At 35.7% G+C, this 24,337-nt stretch overlaps 1 protein-coding gene across 3 annotated transcripts in view; it reads left to right on the top strand.

The window, feature by feature from the left end:
• The window catches only part of Tcerg1 (transcription elongation regulator 1), a 58,665-nt gene that overhangs the window by 32,800 nt on the left and 1,528 nt on the right, over window positions 1-24,337 (top strand). For all 3 annotated transcript variants that reach the window (XR_004608229.2, XM_034518002.2, XM_034518001.2), the window contains 11 exons: window positions 879-935; window positions 1,079-1,145; window positions 3,377-3,512; window positions 4,286-4,375; window positions 10,925-11,043; window positions 13,962-14,112; window positions 18,115-18,279; window positions 18,676-18,858; window positions 21,440-21,619; window positions 22,240-22,323; window positions 23,507-23,607. Coding sequence is in view for 2 of the 3 variants with exons in the window: in XM_034518002.2 (XP_034373893.1) it covers window positions 879-935; window positions 1,079-1,145; window positions 3,377-3,512; window positions 4,286-4,375; window positions 10,925-11,043; window positions 13,962-14,112; window positions 18,115-18,279; window positions 18,676-18,858; window positions 21,440-21,619; window positions 22,240-22,323; window positions 23,507-23,607 (1,333 nt within the window). In the remaining variant the exon portion in view is untranslated. The remainder of the gene's footprint in view (window positions 1-878; window positions 936-1,078; window positions 1,146-3,376; window positions 3,513-4,285; window positions 4,376-10,924; window positions 11,044-13,961; window positions 14,113-18,114; window positions 18,280-18,675; window positions 18,859-21,439; window positions 21,620-22,239; window positions 22,324-23,506; window positions 23,608-24,337) is intronic.

The following is a 24,337-nucleotide window of genomic DNA, read 5'->3' as shown; positions in this document are numbered from 1 at the left end:
TGTCAACCAGAAAAAAAACCAAAAAGAAAAAAAAAAATCCTTTGAACTATATAATAGCTTTCTTCTTGAATATGGAAATCCTTAGCTTTTAAGACATTTTAAAATCTACTGCCTCTTCTGATAGTATTTCAGAATATTGGGTACAAACATTTGTACATAATTTTTTTTTATAATTCTTGGTAACAGTTTTACTCAGTTTTTATTACACTTATTCAGTGTTTTATTTAGTTTTTTATGAAACTCATATTCATATATAATGTAGAAATATGGTAAATAAATCGTTTGTTTCATTTCTAATGTAACAAATCTTGATATGAAAATTGTGACCACGAAATTTACATGGAGCATATAGATGGTTCTAGCATTTTGTGCTTTAAGGTACTTTGCAGATCAGTGTGACTGCCTATCTGGTGCTCTGGCATCGTTTTGTTTTTCAACTTCAGTAATACTTGCTTTGTATAATAATTGTAGGATGATGATGATACTTTATAATCATAGTAAACACTGCCAAGAGAGCATGTGATTTGCTTTGGTCCTTTTTTGTAACGTTTTCTTTATATTTGAGTAAAATTTGTTACATAAGCATTCATTCTAAAAAATGTTCTATGAGTTATGAATTAAGAGTTTTACTTGTAAAATTAAAACTAGGGAGTTTTACTCACAGATTTTAAAGATAAGGGCTGGGCAGGAACATGAAACCAAATTGATACTACATTTTAAAGGGATGATAAATAAAAATATAGAATTGTCATACTTGCCTTAGTGTTTGATTAAAAAGTAACTATTTGGTAGATATTTAATTCAAACTACATTTTTAAAAAAGCTTGTGAATATGTGTGTGTAATTGTTGATAACAGTGTTTGAATTGTCTTTGCTAGGGCACCCGGCTCCGACAATGCTGTCCATCCAAAAGTGGCAGTTCTCAATGAGTGCAAGTGAGTGACATGACTGTAAATGGCAGCCTTTCATGCATTGAAGTGAATGTTCCAGCAGTGATTAGCAAAAGAATCAGTGTCTGGAAATTCACTAATGCCTGCGTATGTTTTATTCAGTGTTTTAATGAATTTTTATCTTACAGTTAAAGAAGAACAAGAATTAATGGAAGAAATGAATGAAGATGAACCTATTAAAGCAAAAAAGCGGAAGTAAGTAATACATAGTTTATACATTTCCAGGTAGATTTGAATTATAGAGTTAATGAGGTTATCAGTTTGTGATTGGAAGGTAACGTGTAGTATCTATGTGATTAGGAAACAGTAGTTATAATTACTTTCTTGGACCTGATATTAATTAGCTGTTTTATAATGTAGAGATGCTGTTCTTTCTGTTGTTAAAGTTTGGAATACTTGATTATACAAATAGATACTATGAAGCTAGCTGAAATTTAGGCATTAATTGATTAATTTTCTGTAACTTTAATAGGTCTAGAGGTTATTAAAAATAAAATTTCTCATATCAGCCTACAAAAACATCAAGGGATGTCATTAAAATGGATACTTCTTCCTCATGTGTGTTTATCCTATGATTTGCTTGTTCATAGCATTGGTTATTACTCCCTGGTAAGGAGTGGACTCACTAGTTAGAAAATACCGAAAGACACTGGAAGAAGTTAGGAGCACCAGTGTGGGCAAGATGTGGTTACTTTTATTATGGGGAATAAGGTTAGAGTCGAGGCTGTATGTGAATGAGATTACCATGTTTTCAGCAAATCAGAAAGTCTGTTGCAGACTGGTGAATAATAGTCCTGAGTGCAAGAGGACAGATCGACTGTAGCCTGATTATGGCAGAGGATGAGTAGAACAACCCTAGTAAAGAGAGGTTTGTCTCAAATCTGTGTTTGTTTATTGGCAACAATGTTAAATTAAGATTTTATTAAAGGGAGTTACCTTAATCCTGCAGTTGAGGCAGCTGTTCTCATTTAGATAGTTAGTTGTCCTTTGTTTTCCTTAATAAAATGTATTTTTACTAGTTGTGGTTATCTAATTTTTTGTTGTTTTTAAAAATTGTAGAATAAGACATGTGTCTTTTTAATAATTAATTGTAAATGACTGTATTCATTCTGGTGATGTACCATAATTTTAGATGTTAAACTGTGATGTTAAACGTTTAGGTTGTTTTTAATTGTTTGTTCTTATAGACATCTCTGTAAGGTTTTTAACTGCTTTTATCAGGAGAATGTCAAAGAAGTCCTTTATGTGGATTGCCCGAGCTTCTCTATTTAGGTACAAAGCTAAAAGCCTGTTTTTCCTGGCTTAAGTTTTTCTTTTATTTATTTTATTGAGCTAGATAGTGATAGTTTGTATTGTGACATTTAATATAATTCTGTAAAGGTTGTTTTTATTCTATTCTGTAGCTGTCTTTGAACTCCTTTAACTAATTAAATAGTTCTTCTATAAAGAATATATTGATTGGCAAAATGCTTTACCTGTTTATTTTGTGCATGTCTTAGGTCACAAACTATCTCACTAAGCTCCTGCAGGTCATGGATTGTGTTTTCTATTTCTTTTGAGCCACCTCCAATTTCTAATTACCTCTCATTATTAGTTAGGCTTAGCTTCATTTGTAGCTCTTGGGTTACCTATATAGCATGATTTTGAGAGATACCATGATTTCCTGTTTAAGTCTCCTTGTGTATACACAAGCAGTAGGCCTGCCCTTAGCCCTGAGGTATAGTTTTGGATAAACAAGAAGTAGGCTAAGTCATTGCTGAGCCATCCTAATTTCTAGTACTCCCTCCTAACCACTCTTGTGCCCATGTTCTCTGAGACCTGCCCTTCAACTTAAATCAGCTTGTCACCAGAAAGTGAGTAAGAATGTTGGTTAGGTAAGGTGTTATCTCACATGCTATATACTTGGCCACAGTATTTTTTTTTAACTTATTAATTTTATTCTTAAAATAAATATTTGAAATTACTGACCTTTTTATAATTTTTAGTGGATCTTAAAATATTTTCTGAATTAATAATAATATATTTTGGGAAATGCTAAGTTTTTAAATATTATTTCAAGAACTAAAAATATATTCTCTTTTGTTTGGTTCTAACATAGTTTTGTAAGCAATGCCAGAAAAGCCTTTTTTCTTTTTTTAGTTCACCATGTATAGCAACTGGAGTAAGTTAAGAGAGAGACAGCACATTAAAGATACATATATATATATGTATTTTTCGTAACCAGTGTAGCCATTGTAACATTAGAAATGCATTGTAATCATATTATTCAAATGAAAGTCATACCATATAATTTATTTGAAATCCTCAGGATGGTTTGTTATGTCAAAAATATGCTGCTTCTAGTTCCTTGAAAATTCCACTGATTTTAAGAACTTAGTAAGATTTGTATTAATTGTATTAATGTCGCCTTATTTATTTTTTTATAGGAGAGATGATAATAAAGACATTGATTCAGAGAAAGAAGCTGCCATGGAAGCTGAAATTAAAGCTGCCCGAGAAAGGGCCATTGTCCCTCTGGAGGCTCGAATGAAGCAGTTCAAGGACATGCTGCTAGAGAGAGGGGTCAGAAAACAATCTTTGGGGGAGATATTTCTGTTTTATATAAGTAATATAAATATGTCTTGCTAAAAGGTCAAATCTAAGGTTAGTGCTCTTTAAATGGGGTGGGAAGGATAAGGGAACCTGTTAAATTACTGTACACTTTTTGAAGTGGCCTTTTCCTTGGCTTATCATATTTAACTAAGTGGATTTTTACTGTCCTTTAAAGTATAAATAACATTTAACATTTTTTGGGTCATATAATTTTGGTAACACGTATGAGTATTAACATTACAGAATTGCGGGCTACTTCGGATAGGTAAGGTATATATATGATTCTTCCAATATCCTTGGAATGAGTTTTGGTGAAATTTATGATATTAGAAGCTTAACTGAGAAACTTCTTGGTTGTATTCACAATTGTATTTGAATAAGTAAACTGTTATATTTTAAAATTACAATATTGCTCATAAGACTGCAGTTAGTATGTGAAATCAAAATGCAAATCTTCAAGGCTTTTTCTGATGTACTAAGTTTAAAATGTCACACAGTAGTGGTTATTTTTAATGAGCAATGAAGTGTGTGTTATTTCTTTATAACAAAGAAATGGTCAGAGCCAATTAATGTGGAAATTTGCTGTTGCTAGCCTCCCACTGCTTTTAATTTATTAGTGATGGAAACTTCTATGGTTTTAATGTCTCCTTTACAAACAGATGCCCTGTAGATTTCAAGCAAAATTATGACCTTTCTGGAGTCGAGTATCTTAATTGTGAGGCAATGTTTTCTTTATTTTAAAGGTGTCTGCCTTTTCAACATGGGAGAAGGAGTTGCACAAGATAGTATTTGACCCTCGGTACTTGCTTCTCAATCCTAAAGAAAGAAAACAGGTAAAAGGAGACATAACAGTGAAAATTTACCATTTTGAAATCTAGTGTTTAAGTGTTGAGACAGAATCTACCAGGCTAGCTAGCCTGGCTGTCCTTCTGGCACTGTTCTCTCTTGTTGCAGTAAAAGCACACTGATCAGACTAAGCCATCGTCTGTTTTTGTTTTGTTTTTGTTCTTTTTAATGTACATTGGTATGAGGATATCAGATCCTCTAGAACTGGAGTTAGACAGTTGAGAGCTGCCATGTGGGTTCTGAGAATTGAACCCAGGTCCTCTAGAAGAACTGATACTTTATTTTTTAACAATACTTCACAACATACTTTTGCATGTTAGTGCTTAGTGGGTCAGTATGAAGGCTTTCCCACTTTAGATAACAGATTTTTTTTGTTACTTTTATAAGAACATGTTGTCCTTGTGCTTCATAGTTAATGAAGTTGTCATATCTGTGGCAGTTTTAAAAGTTATTTCTAATGCATTTATCAATTTGTGCTAATGGTGCAAATTCAGAGTAGAAAATAGCAAAATACGGTTTTGATTAAAAAAAAAAAAAAAGCACCTATCTATAATTCCTAGCAGACATAACCACTGTTTATTGCCTTTTATACCAGTGTGCCAACTTGTCTATACATATAAGTATATAAATACTGTGAAGATGTAGTACTTGGCATTTTATCTCACGAATGCCAACAACTAAGTGTTTGTTAAAGTGCTTATCTCATAATTGTAGAGAAATGGGGTCTCTTCAAGGTTTCTGCTGAATTAGAGTTGTATGAAGTAATCACCTTGTTGCTAACTGTCATTCCCCTCATGATTCGGGATAGTATTACCTCATGGTAATTGCTTCTTGCTCTAAAGCATTGTATACTTGTAGTTATGTAATTATTAAATTCTCTAAACCATCTGGACACTGGCTTCTATACAGTGGTAAGTATTTGAGTCATGTCCTCATAGTACACTTGAGCTGTGAAGTTTCTTTTGGTAACAGTGCTGTTCATTTTGAATATTTATAGTGTAACAATTGGAGTAATTCTTAGCAGTCCTATCATTTTGCCTGCAGGCCTACTTGTTAACATTAACGAGGAGAGAATATTTGTAGTGTCTGTGCTTTGATACTTACAGTAGAACGACATGGCTTTCCAAGTGTATTTGCATGTTCATTTTAAGCTTTGTAGCTGTTTTGTTTTGAATACTTTAAACTGTTGAGATGTGATCATCTCATTCTCATCATATAATGCCCAAAGTCTGTGAATCAGCCTAAGTGTTTTGTTTTATTAGTCTAAAACATGAACTGGCCATGAACTAGATGTTCCTACTTTCCAAGTGCTGGGATTTAGCCATGAACTTGAGTCTTTATTTTCCCTGGTTCTATTCAATGAGTTGACCTCCAAAACATGTAACTAGCCTCTCTCTCACTCATTGTTTTTCCTACCAATGACCCTAATCTAAGCCATTAAGGTAGACTCTTTCTTGTAGCTCCTTATTTCTTTTCAGGAGCCCCTTCTTTTCTTCATTATTTTTATTCTAGTTCTTCTGTGGTCTCAACTTTTCAACACAGTAGCCAGAGAATTTAAGTTTTAAGAGAAATCAGTTTTAAGTTGCTGTTCTTAAAATTTGTCTAGTACGTCCCATTTCAATTAAGAGAGAACAGATTTTTTTTTTTTTTTAAAGGAATCATTTATTTTATGTATGTGAGTACACTGTTGGCTATCTTCAGAAACACCAGAAGAGGGCATCAGATCTCATTACAGATAGTTGTGAGCTACCATGTGGTTGCTGGGAATTGAACTCAGGACCTCTGGAAGAGCAGTCAGTGCTCTTAACCACTGAGCCATCTTTCCAGCCCCGAGAGAACAGATTCTTGATGTGGAATCTTTTACATGTAGTCATTCCTATATCCCTCTTAAAGTCCTCTTGTGTTTACTATAGCCACATCAACAGCCTCTCAATAAGGCAGGCACATTTGGTTCTTGTCATTTTCTTTGCCTAGCCAGTCTGTGTGTACCACCTTGTGTGCTTTTCGGTATTTTTTTTTTTAATAGCACTGATGGGTCTCATTTGAAATGAATAGTTTGGGGCTGGCAAGGTGGGTCAGCATATAAAGGAACCTCTGCCATTGCTGACTTGAGTTTCTCAAGACCCATATGATGGAAGAAGAAAACCAGTCCCTCCCTGCAGGTCGTTTTCTGACTTCCATACATGTACTGTGTTGTACATGCACACACACATTCTTTACATACAGATACATACATATACACAAAAAGTAAGTGTAAATAAAATAAAATGACAGTATTTATGTTCATGTTGTTTATGTCTCATGCAGAAGTTTTGTTTCGTGCTCTGTGGTATCTGGGTGATTATTCCCTGTTATAAAAGCTCTGGAAGACTTAACATTTTATGATGTATTCTTACGTTGCTAAAAATTTCTGAGTGAAACCTAGGAACTGTACTTTGAACTCAAGTTCTTCAACCTCCAGAACATTGCCAGTTGGTAGAAATTGAGCTCCTTCTTAGAGTTGCACTACAACAGAGAGACTACTCTGTTTCAGACAGAGCCTCTGTGTAGAGATCATACCTACTAAGGAAATTATCTTTAAACGCTAGTGTTGGGGCTGGAACGATGGCTCAGCAGATAAGAACATGGGCTGTTCTTCCAGAGGACCTGGGATCAATTCCCAGTACCCACATGGCAGCTCAACAGCTGTTTGTAACTCTAGTTCTAGGGGATTTGGCACTGTCACAGAGAGATGCATGTAGGCAAAAAACATCAGTGCACATAAAAATAAATCTTTAAAATTAAAAAAAAAAAAAAGCCAGTGTGTGTACTGAGAGGAAAGAGAAATTTCTATTTGACATTCAAGTATAAATATCTATCTTAAAGACTTGACTTTATTTTATTTTTATTTAAACATTAAGGAGAAAGCAAATAGATACTCATTAAACATTTGCACATATAATTTTCTGTTTATATTTTGACTACAAAAAAACCAATTGTTTAATGTCTTAATGTAAAATTACATCCTTTGTTTCTAACCAAATACTTTATAGCTTATGACTTGTCTCTTTAATATTGGTTTGAATAAAAGGTAGCCTAAAGGGTCAAAATTTTTATTATATGTTGTGACAATAGTGTTATAAATATATAATAAAATAGTGTTTTTGTAGAACAGTTTTGTGCAAGATATTTGGCTCTGGTGCAGATAATTACTGATTTTGATGGGTTGTTTCTTATTTTAATGTATTACTCAGAGCTTTAGAAGATAGTGTTATGATCACAGCACCAGCATGAATGTTTAAGATCATAATCTAGAATATCTAGACCATATTGATTTAACACTTAAAAATAGTCTCATGTTTCAGTAAACACATCTGTGTTTTGTAGGAATAATGTATGTGTGCAAGTGGAGATAAGAGGATGACACTGGGTGTCTTCCTCACTGTCCACCTTAGTTTTTGACAGAATCTTTCATTGAACCTGGGACTTACTGATTTGGCTAGACTGGCTGGCCAGCAAGTTTTATGATTCTTTTGTCTTCTCCTTCCTCCCACTACTGCTGAGGTCTAGATGCATACCATGGTTCCTGGCTTTTCTGTGGGTGTCAGGAATCTGAACTCAGGTACTCTTGCTTCCACTTTATTGATGGGGCCAAATCTTTAGCTCCAGAAACTTAACTTTATGAAGAAAAGGATACATATAGAAAAGCAAAATTATGAGTAACTGTTTATAAGATGAAAATATATACATGTACGTTAGTTACCAAATTCAAGAAGTAATTACTAGCATCCCAGAACCTAGGTAGGCCTAGGAAGTAGTGGTCCCTTAATGTATTTTTGCTTATGTGTATAAAAGGAACTTCACTAGGAATTGCTTTTAAACTTCATCCACTCTTACTGTAACTGTTGCATTCATGAATTGATATTAAAAGAAAATAGTTGCTTAAAATAGGAAACATTCAGCTAAGTATATTGGAGAGCATGGCAGGAGTAAGGAGAGATTCTGTGTAAAAGGGATTCAGTAATTCATATCAGTATTTCATAACATTGGTCTGGACTACCTCAAAGAAGGGCATGTTTAATTCTTTCTAGTACTTGAAAGAAAAATGGGATAGAGGCTGGTCTCTGTTGTATATGTGTATAATCCTGAAACTCAGGAAGCAGAGACAGGGAGGTTATAAGTTTATGTTCTGCCTCAAGGAAACAGGACCTTTCATATATCATGTAATATTGGAATGAGTTAGGGAGATAGTGGGAGAAAGGAAGTTTTCCTGTAACTTAAGGAGTGTTGTCTGTGTGTAAACTGTTCTGGAGAGGCACTTTTAGTAGACTTTTCTTTTATTTCATGCAGACATGCTGGCGTGGATTTATGGACACTGATGGTGGAGTATAGCCTTACTGTCTTCATTATCTCCACCATTTCCCCTAGAGCTTTCTGAATTCACTTGCTTGCTTACTATTATCTGGAAGGCCTTCTTCAGTCATTTATAGGGTTGGTGTCAGCTGTTCACCCTCTGAGGTTCTTGCTTAGTGTTGATTGGAGTAGTACTGCAGATGAAGCCCAAGGTTTGCTGAGCAAATGCTCTGTTACTGAGCTCATTCATGGTGCCTACATTTTGAGATAGGATCTTCTCATGCAGTTTGGGCTGTTTTCAGAGTTGTGGCCCCTCCACCTCACTGTGCCTACTCAGAGGTTTTTTGTTGGAGGTTTTTGCTGTTTTTAAATGGAGGATGGGTGTTGATAACTATTAAATTTTACATATTTGAGGAAGCCTTGTTTGTCCCTTTCTTTGTGTGGCTAGGTAAACATTGTTTCTTAAGAATTTTGAAAGTATTGCTTTGTTTTAAACATTTCAGAGAGTTTTTGATGCTATAATATCACCTTTTTTTTTTTTTTTTAAATCTCCCTAGACATTGTACCTATGAAGATTCTCTCTTAATCCTTTGTGATCTAATGTTCCAGGAGGATACATTCCAGTAGAAGATATGAAAACTGCTATCTTTTACTTCTGGAAAATTACTTTTTTTACTATTGTTATTTTTTGAGAATTCCATAGTTGTATATAGTGTATTATGATCTTCAGTTGCTAAAAAAATCTTCATCTTAATGTAGCTACTTAAAGTCCATCTGTGGACTTACACTGGGTTGATCTGATACAGGTCTTTTTTCAGGCAGTCCCAGCTTCTACAGACTCCTCAGACTCTGCTTTCACGGTAGTTGCACCCCTCTTTTACAGTATTTCCTGAGCCATGTTGGGAGCCATGTCTCATTTAGGGTTGAGTACTCTAGACCTTTCTGGGCTCTGGATTCTGGATCCATCCCCAGTCTTTCCCTTATACCTTGGCCTCACATGGGTCAGGCAGGGGCTCTGCCACTGAACTAAATGTAAATCCCCTGCCCTCATCCTTAAATTCCTGCTCCTTTCTCTTGATTTAAAATAATTTTTTTTAATCTACTTTTTCTCACCATTGTCACTCATCTTGTTAAGTTTAGTTTTACTTCCATCCTTAGCAGTCTCTAAGATTTTCTTTTTTCAGGTTTTCTTTTATAGCCATGGTTTTATAAGTTGCTTAAGTATTTTTTTATCTTATTGAACTTTGCTTTCTGGTATACACTCTGGTTTTGCAGTGTAGGCCTCTGTCAAGTGCCTTTGAATTCTTGCCTCATGGTAAAGAAGGAAGCACCAAAAAACATCTTGATGCCTGTTCAGGCTACCACGATTCCATAATTGGAGACTTGTACATAGATGCACAGGTCACTCAGGAAGATAAATTCTGGAAGTCCTTATGAAGGATTATTTAGCCTAATTGAGGCTTCTGACCTACACACGCACGCACGCACACACACACACAGTTCAGAGAATTGCCTCAATTCTGAGGTACTTAGTCTGGTCTGCCACATTCAGAAATCATGTTATATGAGATACTGTTTTGCCCTTTTTAACAGGGATCAGCAAACTGCTCAAGGGTCAGATGATATGTGGGGTTTTGTGGTTTATATGCTGTCATATGCGACTCTGAATCTGCTATTTTAGTGTAGAAGCTCCGTAGGCAATAAGTAAGACAGTGGATATGACTGTTCAAATAAAGTTTATAGACATTTTATAGGCCAGGCATTTACATTTCAGTTAACGCATCATCTTAGCTGTGCAGTACTAAGTAGAGGAAAACAATGTAGCATAGATTTAAATACTGAAGGAGAATTAAATTATATGGGTTCTGTGTCACTGACTTTTCTAAGATGAATTCAAGAGGACTGAGGCTTATCTCTTATGTTTCTAAATTTGAAATATGTATTATATCATTGGAGAAAAAAATACAAACTACAGGGCTTTTATTTGTTTTTGGTTTTCTATTGTTCTGGAAGGCTAAGTGGAGAGTTGTGTGCTTGTGTACCGTTTTGGTGAAGCTTTAGAGTAAGACTTGCTGGAGATAATCTACAGTTGGTTATTTATACTGAGTTTACGGTTCCTATTACAGTTTACGTGGAGTGGAGACTTCGTCTTGAAATTTTCTATTGAAAAGGCTGAGTAATCTTTAATTGCTTTTTTTGGACAGGTGTTTGATCAGTATGTCAAGACCAGAGCAGAGGAAGAACGCAGGGAAAAGAAAAACAAAATAATGCAAGCCAAGGAAGATTTCAAAAAGATGATGGAAGAAGCAAAGTTTAATCCAAGGTATGAGTTTACTACAGTCACATTTCAGTGTGGATTTCTGTGGGACAGGGTGATTTAGGTAATCAGTTTACACCTGTTTTTTATAGATAAAGAAAGTAACACAAGCAAATAAGGTGGTTGTGAAAGGAGCTTTCCTCAGTCCACTATTGCTCAGAATAGTATAGACAGGAAGAATTAATTGTTCAAGGTTTGCTTGTGACTATGAATGACAGCACCCGGGGATTTTTTTTTTTTTTTTTTTTTTAATAATGGTTTCAGACTGCTGGGCCTCCCAAGTATTATGTCTATAGGCTTGTACTGCATGCTTGACTGTGGAAGTATATATCTGTTTAATTTTTAAGGTAATAAAATTGGAACCCAGTAGAGAGTGGAAACCATGATCAGACTATATTATATGGAGAAAAAAACATATAGACATTGGGTTTTTTGTTGTTGTTTGTTTGTTTGTTTGTTTGTTTGTTTTTAAAAAAGACTAGACCTGGGAGCTTCACATTAAGCTGGCATTATACCACTGGGCTACAATTCCAGCTCCATGGGGGATTCCACAGTGAAAGGAGAATCATGGGTTTAAGTCTACAGTATAAAAAGAAATTTTTATTAGTACAAAGTATGGAAAACTAATGAGTATTTGTGGCTTTGAAGAGTGTAGCATTTGGGGGTTAGAGCTTCATACTATAAACAGGCTTGGGCTTTTTCATAGAGCATGCATTATGTGTCATAGAGACTGGCTTACAAGAGACATTCTGGGATTAGAGAGATGGCTCAACCGTTAAGAGCACTGACTGCTTTTCTAGAGGTCCTGAGTTCAATTCCCAGCAACCACATGGTGGCTCACAACCATCTGTAATGGGATCCAATGCCCTCTTCTGGTGTGTCTGAAGACAGCTACAGTGCACTCATATACATTAAATAAATAAATAAATAAATCTATCTTAAAAAAAAACAAGAGACATTCTGGGGTATGTGAGACTATTTGAATGTGACTGGGTTAGATTAGTACTTCTCTGGAATATTGAGGCTATAGAAGAACAAAGACTTTACCCTAAGGAACTGTATACTGACATGTTCATAGGTTAAAGCTTATTTATGTGTATAGCATATTTTCAAATGATTTAGTAAAATCATTTAGTATTATGATTAGTACAATGATATTGACTAAAACGTCTTATTGGTGGTTGATAAGGTGGCTCACTAGGTAAAGGTGCTCACAGCACAAGCCTGGCAACCTAAATTTGAGCCCTGCAACCCACATAATATAGAGGGGGGAAGAACTGTTTCCACAAAGATTTCCTCTGACCTCTGCCTGTACCCACCCATTTACACATCATGCACATGTATGTACAATAATAGCAAAAAATAAAACTGACCCAAAAACCAACCATACAAACCCCTCATTGGTCTGGGAATAATTAGAAATCTAAACGCAACAGTAGTGGTGCTCTTACAGATTTGATTAAATCCTACTGTATTTTGGGTCCCTCCATTGTGCTTTCTTTCCATTGGGCAGATAAAATTGTGCTTGTATCTGTACACTGCAGGTTATTTTGTGTGTGTGTGGGGGGGGGAGAGGTAAGTGTCTGAGTGTGCTATGTGGCTTCATTGACTTTATGTAACTAAGACACATAACTAACACTTTTATCAAGTAAATAGAAGAAAACAAGAAGAACTTAAATGTGAGCAAGTGTTACCTATTGAACTATTTTGGAGAATACCAATAGGAAAAGAGTAAAACAAAACTCTTCAGTACTAGAATACGGTTGGTTCTTCCAAGTAGGAAAGAATGAAAGCATATAATAAATAATAGATCTATGTATGTAAACTAATGAAATCTTCATTCTTATAATAAACATTTCAAATATATTTTCTCTAGTCAACATATACTTCTCTATTCTCTACCATCTATCCAGTTCATTGTCATCTATTAGAGTAAAAGATACTAGATATTTTATGTATCATAAAAATCTCAAATTCTTTTAAATTTTGATTTTAAAGTACAAATATTGTTAAAGCATTATTTTTCTAGTTTGAAACTATAAAACAAAGTGCTTGGTGTATTATGAACAAAATAACATTTAACTGACTATATATGGTCATTTTTCTGGCATATATATTCTCAGTAACTTAACTTCATTATGGTTGCAAACAAATTGTTCAGGCAAGGTTTTCAATTTATTCTATTTAAAATAACAATCTTTGTTGTAACACAAGAGATAATGCATTTTAGTTTTTCTAATTAAAATTATTTTAAAAGAAATTTAAATAAGCCTCATTTTTCATTTGCAAAGATCATAAAGGGTGTTGGTCCTCTGGAAGTAGAATTATAGGTGGTTGAGAGCCATCTGAGGTAGGTGCTAGGAACCATTGAGAATTATCCTTCAGTCATTGTCTTCTGGGGACTCCTGTCTCTAAGACTTTGTTTTCTGCTCTTTTAGTGCCGAAACTCTTGAAAGTTTGTAGCCACTATGTTGTACATGAATCTCAGTAGGGTAGACCTCAGGAATTTTCTTTTTTCAGGTACCTCACTGTCATTTCACCTGTAGTCATCTGCTTTAAATAAGTTGCCCTATGTCCTTTGTCCAGTTGGTGAAGAGTAGTCAGATAAGATTTCCCACTGTGTTCTAAGCTGTGGTTATATCCTTGAGTAGTAGATGAGTTATTAAGTCTCTAGATACACATATTCTTCATTCCTGGTGTGCCTTTATTAAAAAGTATTTTCTTATATTCCCCTAATCTGGGCTGATAGCATACAGTCACTAACCACATTTTCAGTGGGTCACGCTTTCTATTCCTTCCTGTGGGAATTTGGGACCCATATTTCTGTGGCATATATTCTTCCTCGAAAAGTGGTATATTCTTTATGCTTCTTTTAGAAACAGAAATAGTCAATTAAAGTTATCATGCTGACCATTTTCTTACAGAGCTACTTTTAGTGAATTTGCTGCCAAACATGCTAAAGATTCAAGGTTCAAAGCAATTGAAAAGATGAAAGATAGAGAAGCATTGTTTAATGAATTTGTGGCAGCTGCAAGGAAGAAAGAAAAAGAAGATTCGAAGACGAGAGGTGAGAAGGTAAGGTGGTTGAGTTCTAGTGGTCTGACTGATCCACTGCCATGTTTCCTAACCTTGTTTGTAGGTGTGAGCAGTTGGATGTGTGTTTTCCTTTAATTTGCACAATTGTTGATACACATTTATAATCACTAATAATCACTGTTTTCATAATGCTTATTTTAGAAATTTAAGTGAAGTATATGCAATTGCTTTAAATTCTGATAAATAAGGTGCCTTGTAAACCTGGAGCTGGATTTTAGAACTGCATGATGCTTTGAGATAACTAAAGTGTTAAGATTTCAGAAGTCTTTTTAGATGGTAACATTTGAATTTCAAAGAACTTCTTAATCTTTGTATTCTATAAAAATATGACTTTAGTAAGTTTCTAATCTTTTAGTAAATGTATCTTACATATAAATTATTGCTTCTCAGAATTAAAGGTCAGCTATTAAAGATTAATGCATCTGAAATGTCATTTGATAGCAATGTCAGGAACAGAGAGTTCACCACTGTGGAGGCAGAACAGTGGGGAGATGACACCAGTGGTGTATGAGCCATCAAAACAGTCACTCTCCTGAGTGTTCCTGTGCTTTGTAATAGGGGAAACAGTTTCTGGAGCCTAATCATTCCTGACATTCAAAATTGCTACTTACTGTGGGAAGCTAAAATGTTACAAATTCTATTAAGAAACCTTGTTAGGGAAGTAATCCTAAGTCTCATTGTTAAGAAGCCTCTTTGAATTAAGATAGTAAGAGTATTAGATGAAACAGCTTTTGACAGTAATAGCAGAACTCTGATTATCTGATGGCTTCAAAGTAAATTTTTATAATTATTTTACAGGTGACTTAAAATGATTATGCTTCTTAAATAGACAGAAAAATTATGTCAACAAAAAACCACATATTTCATATGTTCATTTAAAATTACATAAATTGCTGCTTTTGACTTAAATTTTTAATATATAGTTTTTATATGTATATAATTTTATGTGTTTATAATTTAGTTTTATATGTATTGGTGTTTGGCCTGTGTGTATGTCTGTGTGAGAGTGTGAGAAGCCCTGGATCTAATGTGAGCTGTCATACGAGTGCTGGGAATTGAACTCTCGTCCTTTGGAAGAGAAATCAGTGCTCTTAACTGCTAGGCTATCTTTCCATTTCTTACTTTGGACTTTTAGAATAACATATTTGATTAAAGAAAACCAAGTAAATGATCATTTGATACTGTATCATTGCACTTACAGATTGTGTTATGGCTTTATAAACATGTTTGAGATAACCTAAAGACTTTATTTTTATAATAAGTGGTTGCAGTTTTCTAATTTAGTTTTATAGGGCTGCTCATTACTCTTGGTTTTAGAGGATTTCCTCCTTGAGCTGTTGCTTTAGCATCCTGCAGTTCTGGTACTTACTAGTCTTGCCCCCCCCCCCCCCCCCCCCCCCCGCATGTCTTTATCCTTTGGCTTATAAATGACAGGAGATTGAGCTAATTTAAAGAGCATAAAATTGAGGACTGGAGAGATGGCTCAGTGGTTAAGAGCACCGACTGCTCTTCCAGAGGTCCTGATTTCAATTCCTAGCCACCACATGGTGGCTCACAACCATCTGTAATGGGGTCTAGTGCCCCCTTCTGGTGTGTCTGAAGAGAGCAATGGTGGTGTATTCATATGCATAAAATAAATAGATAAATCTTTTAAAAAAAGAATATAAAATTATTAGACCAGAGTTAGTTTATAAGTTTATTATAAGTATAATAGAACTCTCGTTCACATTTTGTGAAATATTTGGTTAATGAAAATGTTACCACTCTTTCTGTATTATTTCTGCTAAGCTTAAAAAAAATTAACTCAAAAAAAAAAATTAAAAGATAATTGTAACCTTGTTACTGGTGAGATTGGCAGCAGTTAGCAGGAGGTAATTGTTCACTTCTGTGCAGCTTTCCGTTTTGTGAGAAACCACCTCCTTAGAGTTGATTTGCTTATGCATTTTGTTTTCAAAGGCCAATATTGAAGCCTTTGTTTACTGCAGTTTACTCACTGTGAACACTTCATTCTTCATACCACACATTGGATGCTGTAGGCAATGGAGTTAACCCTGTTAGAAAATTGGCATTTTTTTTTTTTCTTTAAATTTTGTGCCAAGTAGTGTAAGTATTTTTGCTGTGGTAAGGATAAAAAACAGAAGGGCTGTGAATTAGCTGATGGTAAATTTCTTTCTTTTCTTTTCTTTTTTTTTTTTTTTTTTTTTGCCATTTATTCAGGTATTGACTCCTTTTTGTGCTTAGCAGCTTTAGCACGTGTGTCATGACGTAAGAGGTCATCTAAAGTACTTGTTTATGTATTACTCACATTAAAGACTAACTATATAGTTGACATGTTTAGAGACTTTTAATTTCAAGTTAACATAAATTCTCATGGCTTAAGGTTGTTTTGACACGTGTTATTTAGTGTAAATTTTGCCTTCTAGTTATTAGACACAGCTAGGATTTATATTTATTAGGTACAAAGTTGGCAAGGTGAATAGAAAAATTATGCTATTACATCAAATACTTTAATACTTCAAATACTGGGTTTCTGAGTATTTTTTATTAATCCAAATTAAGTTAAGGTTCAAGTTTAATAACACAAAAATCCATAGCTGATTGGCTCCTTATTTTTAAAAATGTTTTGAAGCAGAATGTTTCTAAAATTCTTTATCTCAGAACTTGACAAATTATTTTCAAAAAGAACATAACCTCAAATAATTGTCTGAGGGGAAAGTACAGTTCTGAGAGGAAGTCATAATGTGTGAATAGGTAGGAAGCACGATTCTGTGCCATGCATCTTAAAGTCTAATTTCAGTCCTAATTCCTTATTCCTTGGTCAGGCACCACTGAAGAATATTTAATCTCAGTGATAAAGGGATGCTTGGCTAGAATCTTTGGTTGAACTGACTTTGGGTATCTTCTGGTGTAGTAGTAACCTAATAATTCAGATGGTGAACTTTTTCTTTTTTTTCCTTTCCTTTCCTTTCCTTTCCTTTCCTTTCCTTTCCTTTCCTTTCCCTTTCTTTCTTTCTTTCTTTCTTTCTTTCTTTCTTTCTTTCTTTCTTTCTTTCTTTCTTTCTTTCTTTCTTTCTTTCTTTTTTTATGAAACAGGGTTTCTCTGTGTAGTCCTGGCTGTCCTGGAACTCACTCTGTAGGCTGTCTTCAAACTCAGAAATCCCTTTGCCTCTGTCTCCCAAATGCTGGGACTAAAGGCGTGCGCCACCACTGCCCAGCGATGGTGAACATTTAAAACTCAGTGGAGACTCATGGAACAAGTGTCTCCTCCATTTCCTCTAGTATTACTCAGGCCTTTGACACTAAGTGTGATGCTGGAACTTGACAAATGTGTTCCTGACTGTGTAGCAGAATAAATGGAGTCATGTATACTTAACTAGTTAACAATCACAGACACCAACATGCTTTTTTAAACTAATGGTTAAAATTACAGAATTATTAGTTTTCTTATGAAGGTAGGAATAAATACTGTGTTTTAAAAGCAAATATAAGTGGGGTTTTGTTTTGGGAGTTTGGTATTGAAATAGGGTTTCTCTGTGTAGCTGTGGGTGGCTCTGTATCAGGCTGCCCTCAAACTCACAAGAGATCTTCCTGCCTCTGCCTCTTGAGTGCTACCACTGTCTGTAACAAGTTTTTTATCCTTTTATTTTAAACATTTGACATCCAGTCATAAAGCCTTGCTATATGTGTTCAATGATTTCTGAGTTTTTCTCTTAATCTTTATGAACAAAAGTTAGTTATTCATCTGGCTTTTATAAAATAAGTCATTCATATATCTTCATTGATATTTTATTGTTATTTTGTAAGTCTGGCTCTTGCTAACAGTATGTGCAGCTCTCAGTTTGAGTGAGCTTGGCGGCTATAATCAACCTAAATGCTGTGGTCTGTGTATTGCTGTCTGTTACAGTGTAGTAGCTTATTCGATTGTCACTTAAAACATGGAGAATTTCTCATAGTGCATCATCCTGTTCTCACTTGTTTTAGATTAAATCAGATTTCTTTGAACTGTTATCTAATCATCACTTGGATAGTCAGTCTCGATGGAGCAAAGTAAAAGACAAAGTAGAAAGTGACCCACGATATAAAGCCGTGGACAGTTCATCAATGAGAGAAGACCTTTTCAAACAGTACATAGAGAAAATAGCTAAGGTAACTGTTACTCTTACTGGTGTTATAACCTATATTACATTGCTTAACGTTATTTAAGAGGGGCTGGAATTTTTCTCATAGTTGATTAATAAGATGAAACTATGAGTCTCATAGTTAATTGGAAAGATGTATTTTGAAATGTTTTGGGGAAAAATTTTACTTGAGTGCTTTTGACATGATATTTTATGGAAAAAATTTTTGTTTTGTTTTGTTTTTCGTTTTGGTTTTCAAAGCAGGGATTCTCTGTGTAGCCCTGGCTGTCTTGGAATTCACTGGCCTTGAGCTCAGATTTATCTACCTCCAAGTGCTGGGATTAAAGGTGTATGCCACCACCCAGCTTGTGAGAAAAATCTTAATGAAGTTGGTAAAGGGGATAACGTAATTTTATTTTTACAGAATTTAGACTCAGAAAAAGAAAAAGAGCTGGAAAGGCAAGCCCGCATTGAGGCAAGCCTTCGAGAGCGTGAAAGAGAAGTTCAAAAGGCACGTTCTGAGCAAACTAAAGAAATTGATCGGGAGAGAGAGCAGCACAAACGAGAAGAAGCTATCCAGAATTTCAAGGCTCTTCTGTCTGACATGGTACGTTTCTTCCTCTGAATACTGAACTTTGGAAGTCCATTTTATTTACCTATGTTCTGTAAATTAATTATGACATAACTGTTACTTCTAGAGCACTTGAGAATTGAGTTCTTGTGTTAGTGGACTCTCCCCCACAGGTTGAAAACAGCTGCTTTAGGCTCTCAGTGTGGTGATCAGTTGTTCCACAGGAGATGCTGTGAGATACAGGACTGGAGGGTACTGGTGAGAGATGACTCTTGACTGAAGTTTTTTTCACTTCTTTCTGCTGCTTTGGGATTTGGGGAGCTCTGCGTCCTGGACATTTTCAGTAATTTGAAATCCTTACTGACATTTCCCTAAGTCTTTGTTTTAATTTCAGTTACAATGGTTTTTGGGAACTGTAAACCTCATTTTGTCTCTACTTGAACGAGGTGAAGGTTCACCTCACCCAGAAGTTGTGTGTCAGTCAAATTTAACTCTTTTGTTGCTTTTATTTTGTTTTAAAACACTGCTGGGCAGTGGTGGCGCACACCTTTAATCCCAGCACTTGGGAGGCAGAGGCAGGCAGATTTTTGAGTTCGAGGACAGCCTGGTCTACAGAGTGAGTTCCAGGACAGCCAGGGCTACACAGAGAAACCCTGTCTCAAAAAACAAAAACAAAAAAAACAACAAAACAAAACCCAACAACAACAACAGAAAGTCATTTCCTTTGTTTGTTTGCTCTGAGATATGGTCTTCCTTTGTTGACCGGGCTGGCTTCAGGTGCTGACTCGCTTGCCTTGAGGAGTGCAGCACTATACCTAGTTGAGTGCCTTGGATGAAGACCATTCAGTCCTGTGTGCACTTTATCTGCCAGCCTTGCTCTCCTCAGTCCTTGGTGTGCTGCTTTGTTGAACATGGAACCATCCTTCTGTCGTGGCAGCTACTCACCTTCCCACTGCAGTGACATAGGCTGTCAGTCTTGAGGACTGCACACTGGAGCCCCCCTTTGAGGCTGCCTGCAGCCATGCCCTGGTGTTCAACGTACAGCACTGTAACACTTGCCACATTGTCCTATGGAAAATACAGATGTGCTCTTTGAAAAAAAATAATTGTAGTTCCAATGACAAGCACATTATTTAGATGTTTGTTTAATGTTAAAGAAATTCTGGTTTTGCATACTTCCTTCTTTCCTCTCTTTCTGTCTTTTCATTTTTTCCCATTTCCTGTCACTGTCTGTAGTATCACAACTTTTAGTTGCCATCAGTGGTGTTGGTGAACCAACCAGATCTGTGATGTGCTCTGTCTTTTTTTTTTTTTTTTTTTCAAAATTAGTATTATTTTGAAATCAGAGAATGATGTTTCCATCTTTGTTCTTTGTGCTCAAGATTGCCTTGGCTCTTAGGATCTTGACTCCATAGGAATTTGAGAACTTTCTCTGATCAGTGGGCACAGAAGATCATTCTCATTGTTTTACTTTATTCAGTTTTTATCAATGTTTAATAGTTTTTAGCATACAAGTAATTTACTCCTTGATTAAATTTATACTTAGATCTTTTGATGGGGGTGTGTTGACACTGTTGCAAGCTTGTGAGATTGTTCTCATACTTTTTACATTTTGATTGCTTGTGAAATCTTACTAATGTTTGTATGGTGATTTTTTTTTTTATGCCCTTTTTAATTTTACTAAAGTTATTGTTTCTAATAGTGGTTAGGTGGAGTCTTTGGGTTTTTTTTATATATAAGATCAAGCCATCAGTAATAGAGACATTTTAAACTCTTCACCACACCCCTGTTTAGATGAGAAGGAGGGCTGAGGGTGGATATCATACCTCGTGTCATAGAAGAAAATTTCAACTTCTCACTTTTGGAACTATAACTCATCATGACTGGTTTTTAATGCACTGAATTACATTCCCGGTGCCCAGTCTATTGAGTTTATAAAAATTACTTTCTTTCATTCACTCATCTATTTATGTAAGAATGTGTGTGCACCCTTGGGCTGTGGAATATGTGTAGATATTAGAGGACAACTTTCAGAAGTCTGTTCTCTCCTACTGTGTGGGTTCCTGTGTGATTGTAATCGGGTCATTGAGCCTTTTACTTACTGAATCGTCTTGCAAAACAAGGTTTGTTGTATTGTGTTTGGGGAGGAGATACTTAGTGCTAGATGAAGACAAAATTAACATTACTTTTAAGTAACATGGCATTTAGAGTACAGTTTAAACCTCTTATGGGTAGTGACTGATGGAAGATAATCTGCTGCTCATCTTTGTCAACTTCCCCAAGCCTGAGTAGTTATTTCATCAAGTAACTGATCACTGTGAGTTAAGATTTCTGTTCTAAAGTAGATGGTAGGAGGCTTCTGTACTAAAATGGTATTACCACAGCCTTTTGCTTAAGATACTGGAACTGACCATTGTTTGTTTAGTTGTTGATTAGCTTGATGGTGAGCTTGTCCTGAAGAAACTCACTTAACTGAAAGTTATACTAGTTGAAGGGATCTAGTTATTTTTCAGGAAATATTTTTTAGTTTCTGTATGTGACTACTTCCTGTCTACAGTGTTGAGTTTCTTATTGTAGAATATGCAAAATCCACTTAGTTCCCTTTTTTATTTTTTAGGTACGTTCTTCAGATGTGTCCTGGTCTGATACTAGGAGGACCCTCCGGAAAGACCACCGCTGGGAATCTGGGTCCTTATTGGAAAGAGAGGAGAAAGAGAAACTCTTTAATGAACATATTGAAGCACTTACCAAAAAGAAAAGGGAGCACTTTAGACAGCTTCTGGATGAAACTTCTGCGGTGAGAGTCTCTTATTGTCCCTGTCTTTCATCCTCTGGAATCTTCATGTACAGTTTGATGTACAATCCCGACAGATTTTTAGTGTCTTGTTTGAATTCTTAGGTTTTATGACATTTTCTTCTGATTCCCCCCTTTCGTGTTTAAACATATCATGATATTCTTCCTAGTCAGGACCTAGTTCTTTTTGCAGCTGCTTCTTTGGTGAATGCCCTTAGCTGTGCCCAGCGAGCTCTCTTCCTCTCCCTCTCTTTGCAATGTGGTGCTATAGCCCCTTATCTGGCAGTTTGTACGCTTTGTTATCCAGGTTTTGTTCCTCTTTATTTGTTCTTTTTGGTGATGGTTTCTTCAGAAGTTATGATGTTTGCCCATGTAAATACAGGGTTTGCAGGTGATTGTCTTAGGCCACCTTGAAAGTATGGCCATGAAAATAACTTGTGGCAAGCCAGCAAAAAGAAATTGCATTAAAGCTGCTCCCTGTCCCTAACTAGTCCAGTTACGCTTGGGCATTACAAGAGATTGCAGGTCAGTGTGTAATATTATGTACGATATGTGCTGCAGTTTAACTCCCTGCATAAAAGGGAATTGTATTTATGTTTTTTTCTTCACTTGTTTTTTCAAAGATTACCTTAACATCTACATGGAAAGAAGTGAAAAAAATAATTAAGGAAGACCCTCGGTGCATTAAGTTCTCCTCCAGTGACAGGGTAAGAGGATTTGTCTTACTTCCTATGGAGCTTAGGCAGACATGAAACTTTTTTATTTGTTTGTTTTGTTTTTCAAGACAGGGTTTCTCTGTAAATGCCCTGGCTATCCTGGAACTTGATTTGTAGACCAGAGTGGCCTTGAACTCAGATATCCACCTACCTCTGCCTTTTGAGTGCTGGCTTCTAAGAACATGTTTTTAAAAATTTTGCTCCTTGTAGTAATAATGAAATAGTAATCTAAAGCTTAGAATTTTAAGAGTTGGGTTTGTGTTTAAGGATTTTATCAATGGATTGAAACTATAGTCAGTTTCAACTGGCGATTGATCCTAAGCTGTCAAAGCACCTTTCTATTAAGCCACGCTGGCAAAACAGTAAGAGGTCCTAAGTTCTTGGAGAGGAGACTTTAGAGTAGCAAATCTCTTAACACATGAGATATTAAAAGCAGAGTCCAGTTCTTGCACTCTGACTTCTGTGTAGGAAACAAATTTACTACCTAATATCTGATATAGAGTGATACCAAAAAAATAGCTTACTATAATCTGTTCTATCCCTCTGGCTTTTACTTGTTATGTTGTCACTGATGGACATCTCTAGGTCCGACATTGAAAAGCCCATAAAGGGACCTTTCTTAGACCTCGCTCAACTCTACTTAGTTGAATTTTTAATGTGTGGACTACAAAATATGTATGACTGGGAAAAGCGATAGCTGAGACCCGCGGTCAGTTTCTAATTTACCCGACTGCTAGAATTGATAGCAAGGTCTGTGTGCTAGTACTTAATAATCATTACCGTTTCCTTACCAGAAAGCTAAATGCTCAGTAATTATGTACTTGCTTTGTATGTCCATACCTTATACCTCATTGCTGTCTTTATGTTTGAAGATATATACTCTGTAGGGAATAAGAAATCCCTAGTTTCTCTGTGCTTCCCTCCTGGGGACTTTATGGAGACCACTGAGCAGTGCAGTGCATGTAACAAACTTTCATATTCAGCTAGAATATTTTATATTTTTTCTTTTTCTTTAAAGATGCTACAGTAAGTTTTACAGAAAGGACATATCTTTGCCTTGTCTTTTTCTATTTTTAATTTTATTACAGGACTCATGGTTTGCGGCTTTAATAAAGAAGTTGTTTTAGAGTTTGTGGGCTTCCCTTTTAATCTTATTTTTTTCCCATCCTTGCAGAAAAAACAAAGGGAGTTTGAAGAATACATCAGAGACAAATACATCACTGCCAAAGCTGACTTCAGGACACTTTTGAAAGAGACCAAATTCATCACATATAGGTAGGTGCAGTCCGGTGCCCCACTGGCAGCTCTGTCTCCTAGCCTGTACTCTAATGGCCAGAGCATACTGTTCACTCACACACATGTCCACAGTGTTGATTTTAGGAGTCAGAAGATGCCAGCTTTCCTCAAGGGCAGATACAGGCCATTTCACAGTACTTTTTTTTTTTTTTTTTTTTTTTAAAGAAAGGGCCCAGATGTCAATCCTCATTTTGTGTTATATACATCCAGTTTTTAAAATACACTTTTATTTTGACTTCACTGCTTTTTTTTTTTCTTTTTTGAGGACCCTCAACTTAAAAATTGTAATTCACAGAGACTTTAATTCCTCACTATAACTTACCCTTGCCTCCTCTGAAGACTGCTGAGTGGGGTTAGACCATGAATGCCTGAATTCGTTTTCTTAAGGCAGAAAAATAATTTTTCTCCATCAGGAAAGGAGTTGCTGGATACACTTATTTTTTAAAAAGATTAAAAATCAGAGCCTAAAAGAAGGTTTTGGTGTAGTGCACCCATTAGTCCATCACTAGTAACCTTTCACCAGGAAAACAGTTTGGCATGGCCTACAGTCTGTGCAGGAGACCAGTTAGGCTTCCTGCGCCAGCATTTCCTCCTTTAAAAGATGACTTTGAGGAAGGAAGGAAGGAAGGAAGGAAGGGTGTGAACGGGAGGATAGTTAGTGCTGAGAGGATGTGCTTCGTAGGTGTTTTGTCATTTGGATTTTTTCATC

The sequence above is a fragment of the Arvicanthis niloticus genome, chromosome 14, assembly GCF_011762505.2.
Source record: "Arvicanthis niloticus isolate mArvNil1 chromosome 14, mArvNil1.pat.X, whole genome shotgun sequence".
NCBI lineage: Eukaryota > Metazoa > Chordata > Mammalia > Rodentia > Muridae > Arvicanthis > Arvicanthis niloticus.
The sequence above is the reverse complement of the archived record's forward strand: the minus strand, read 5'-3'. Positions and strand labels throughout refer to the sequence as shown.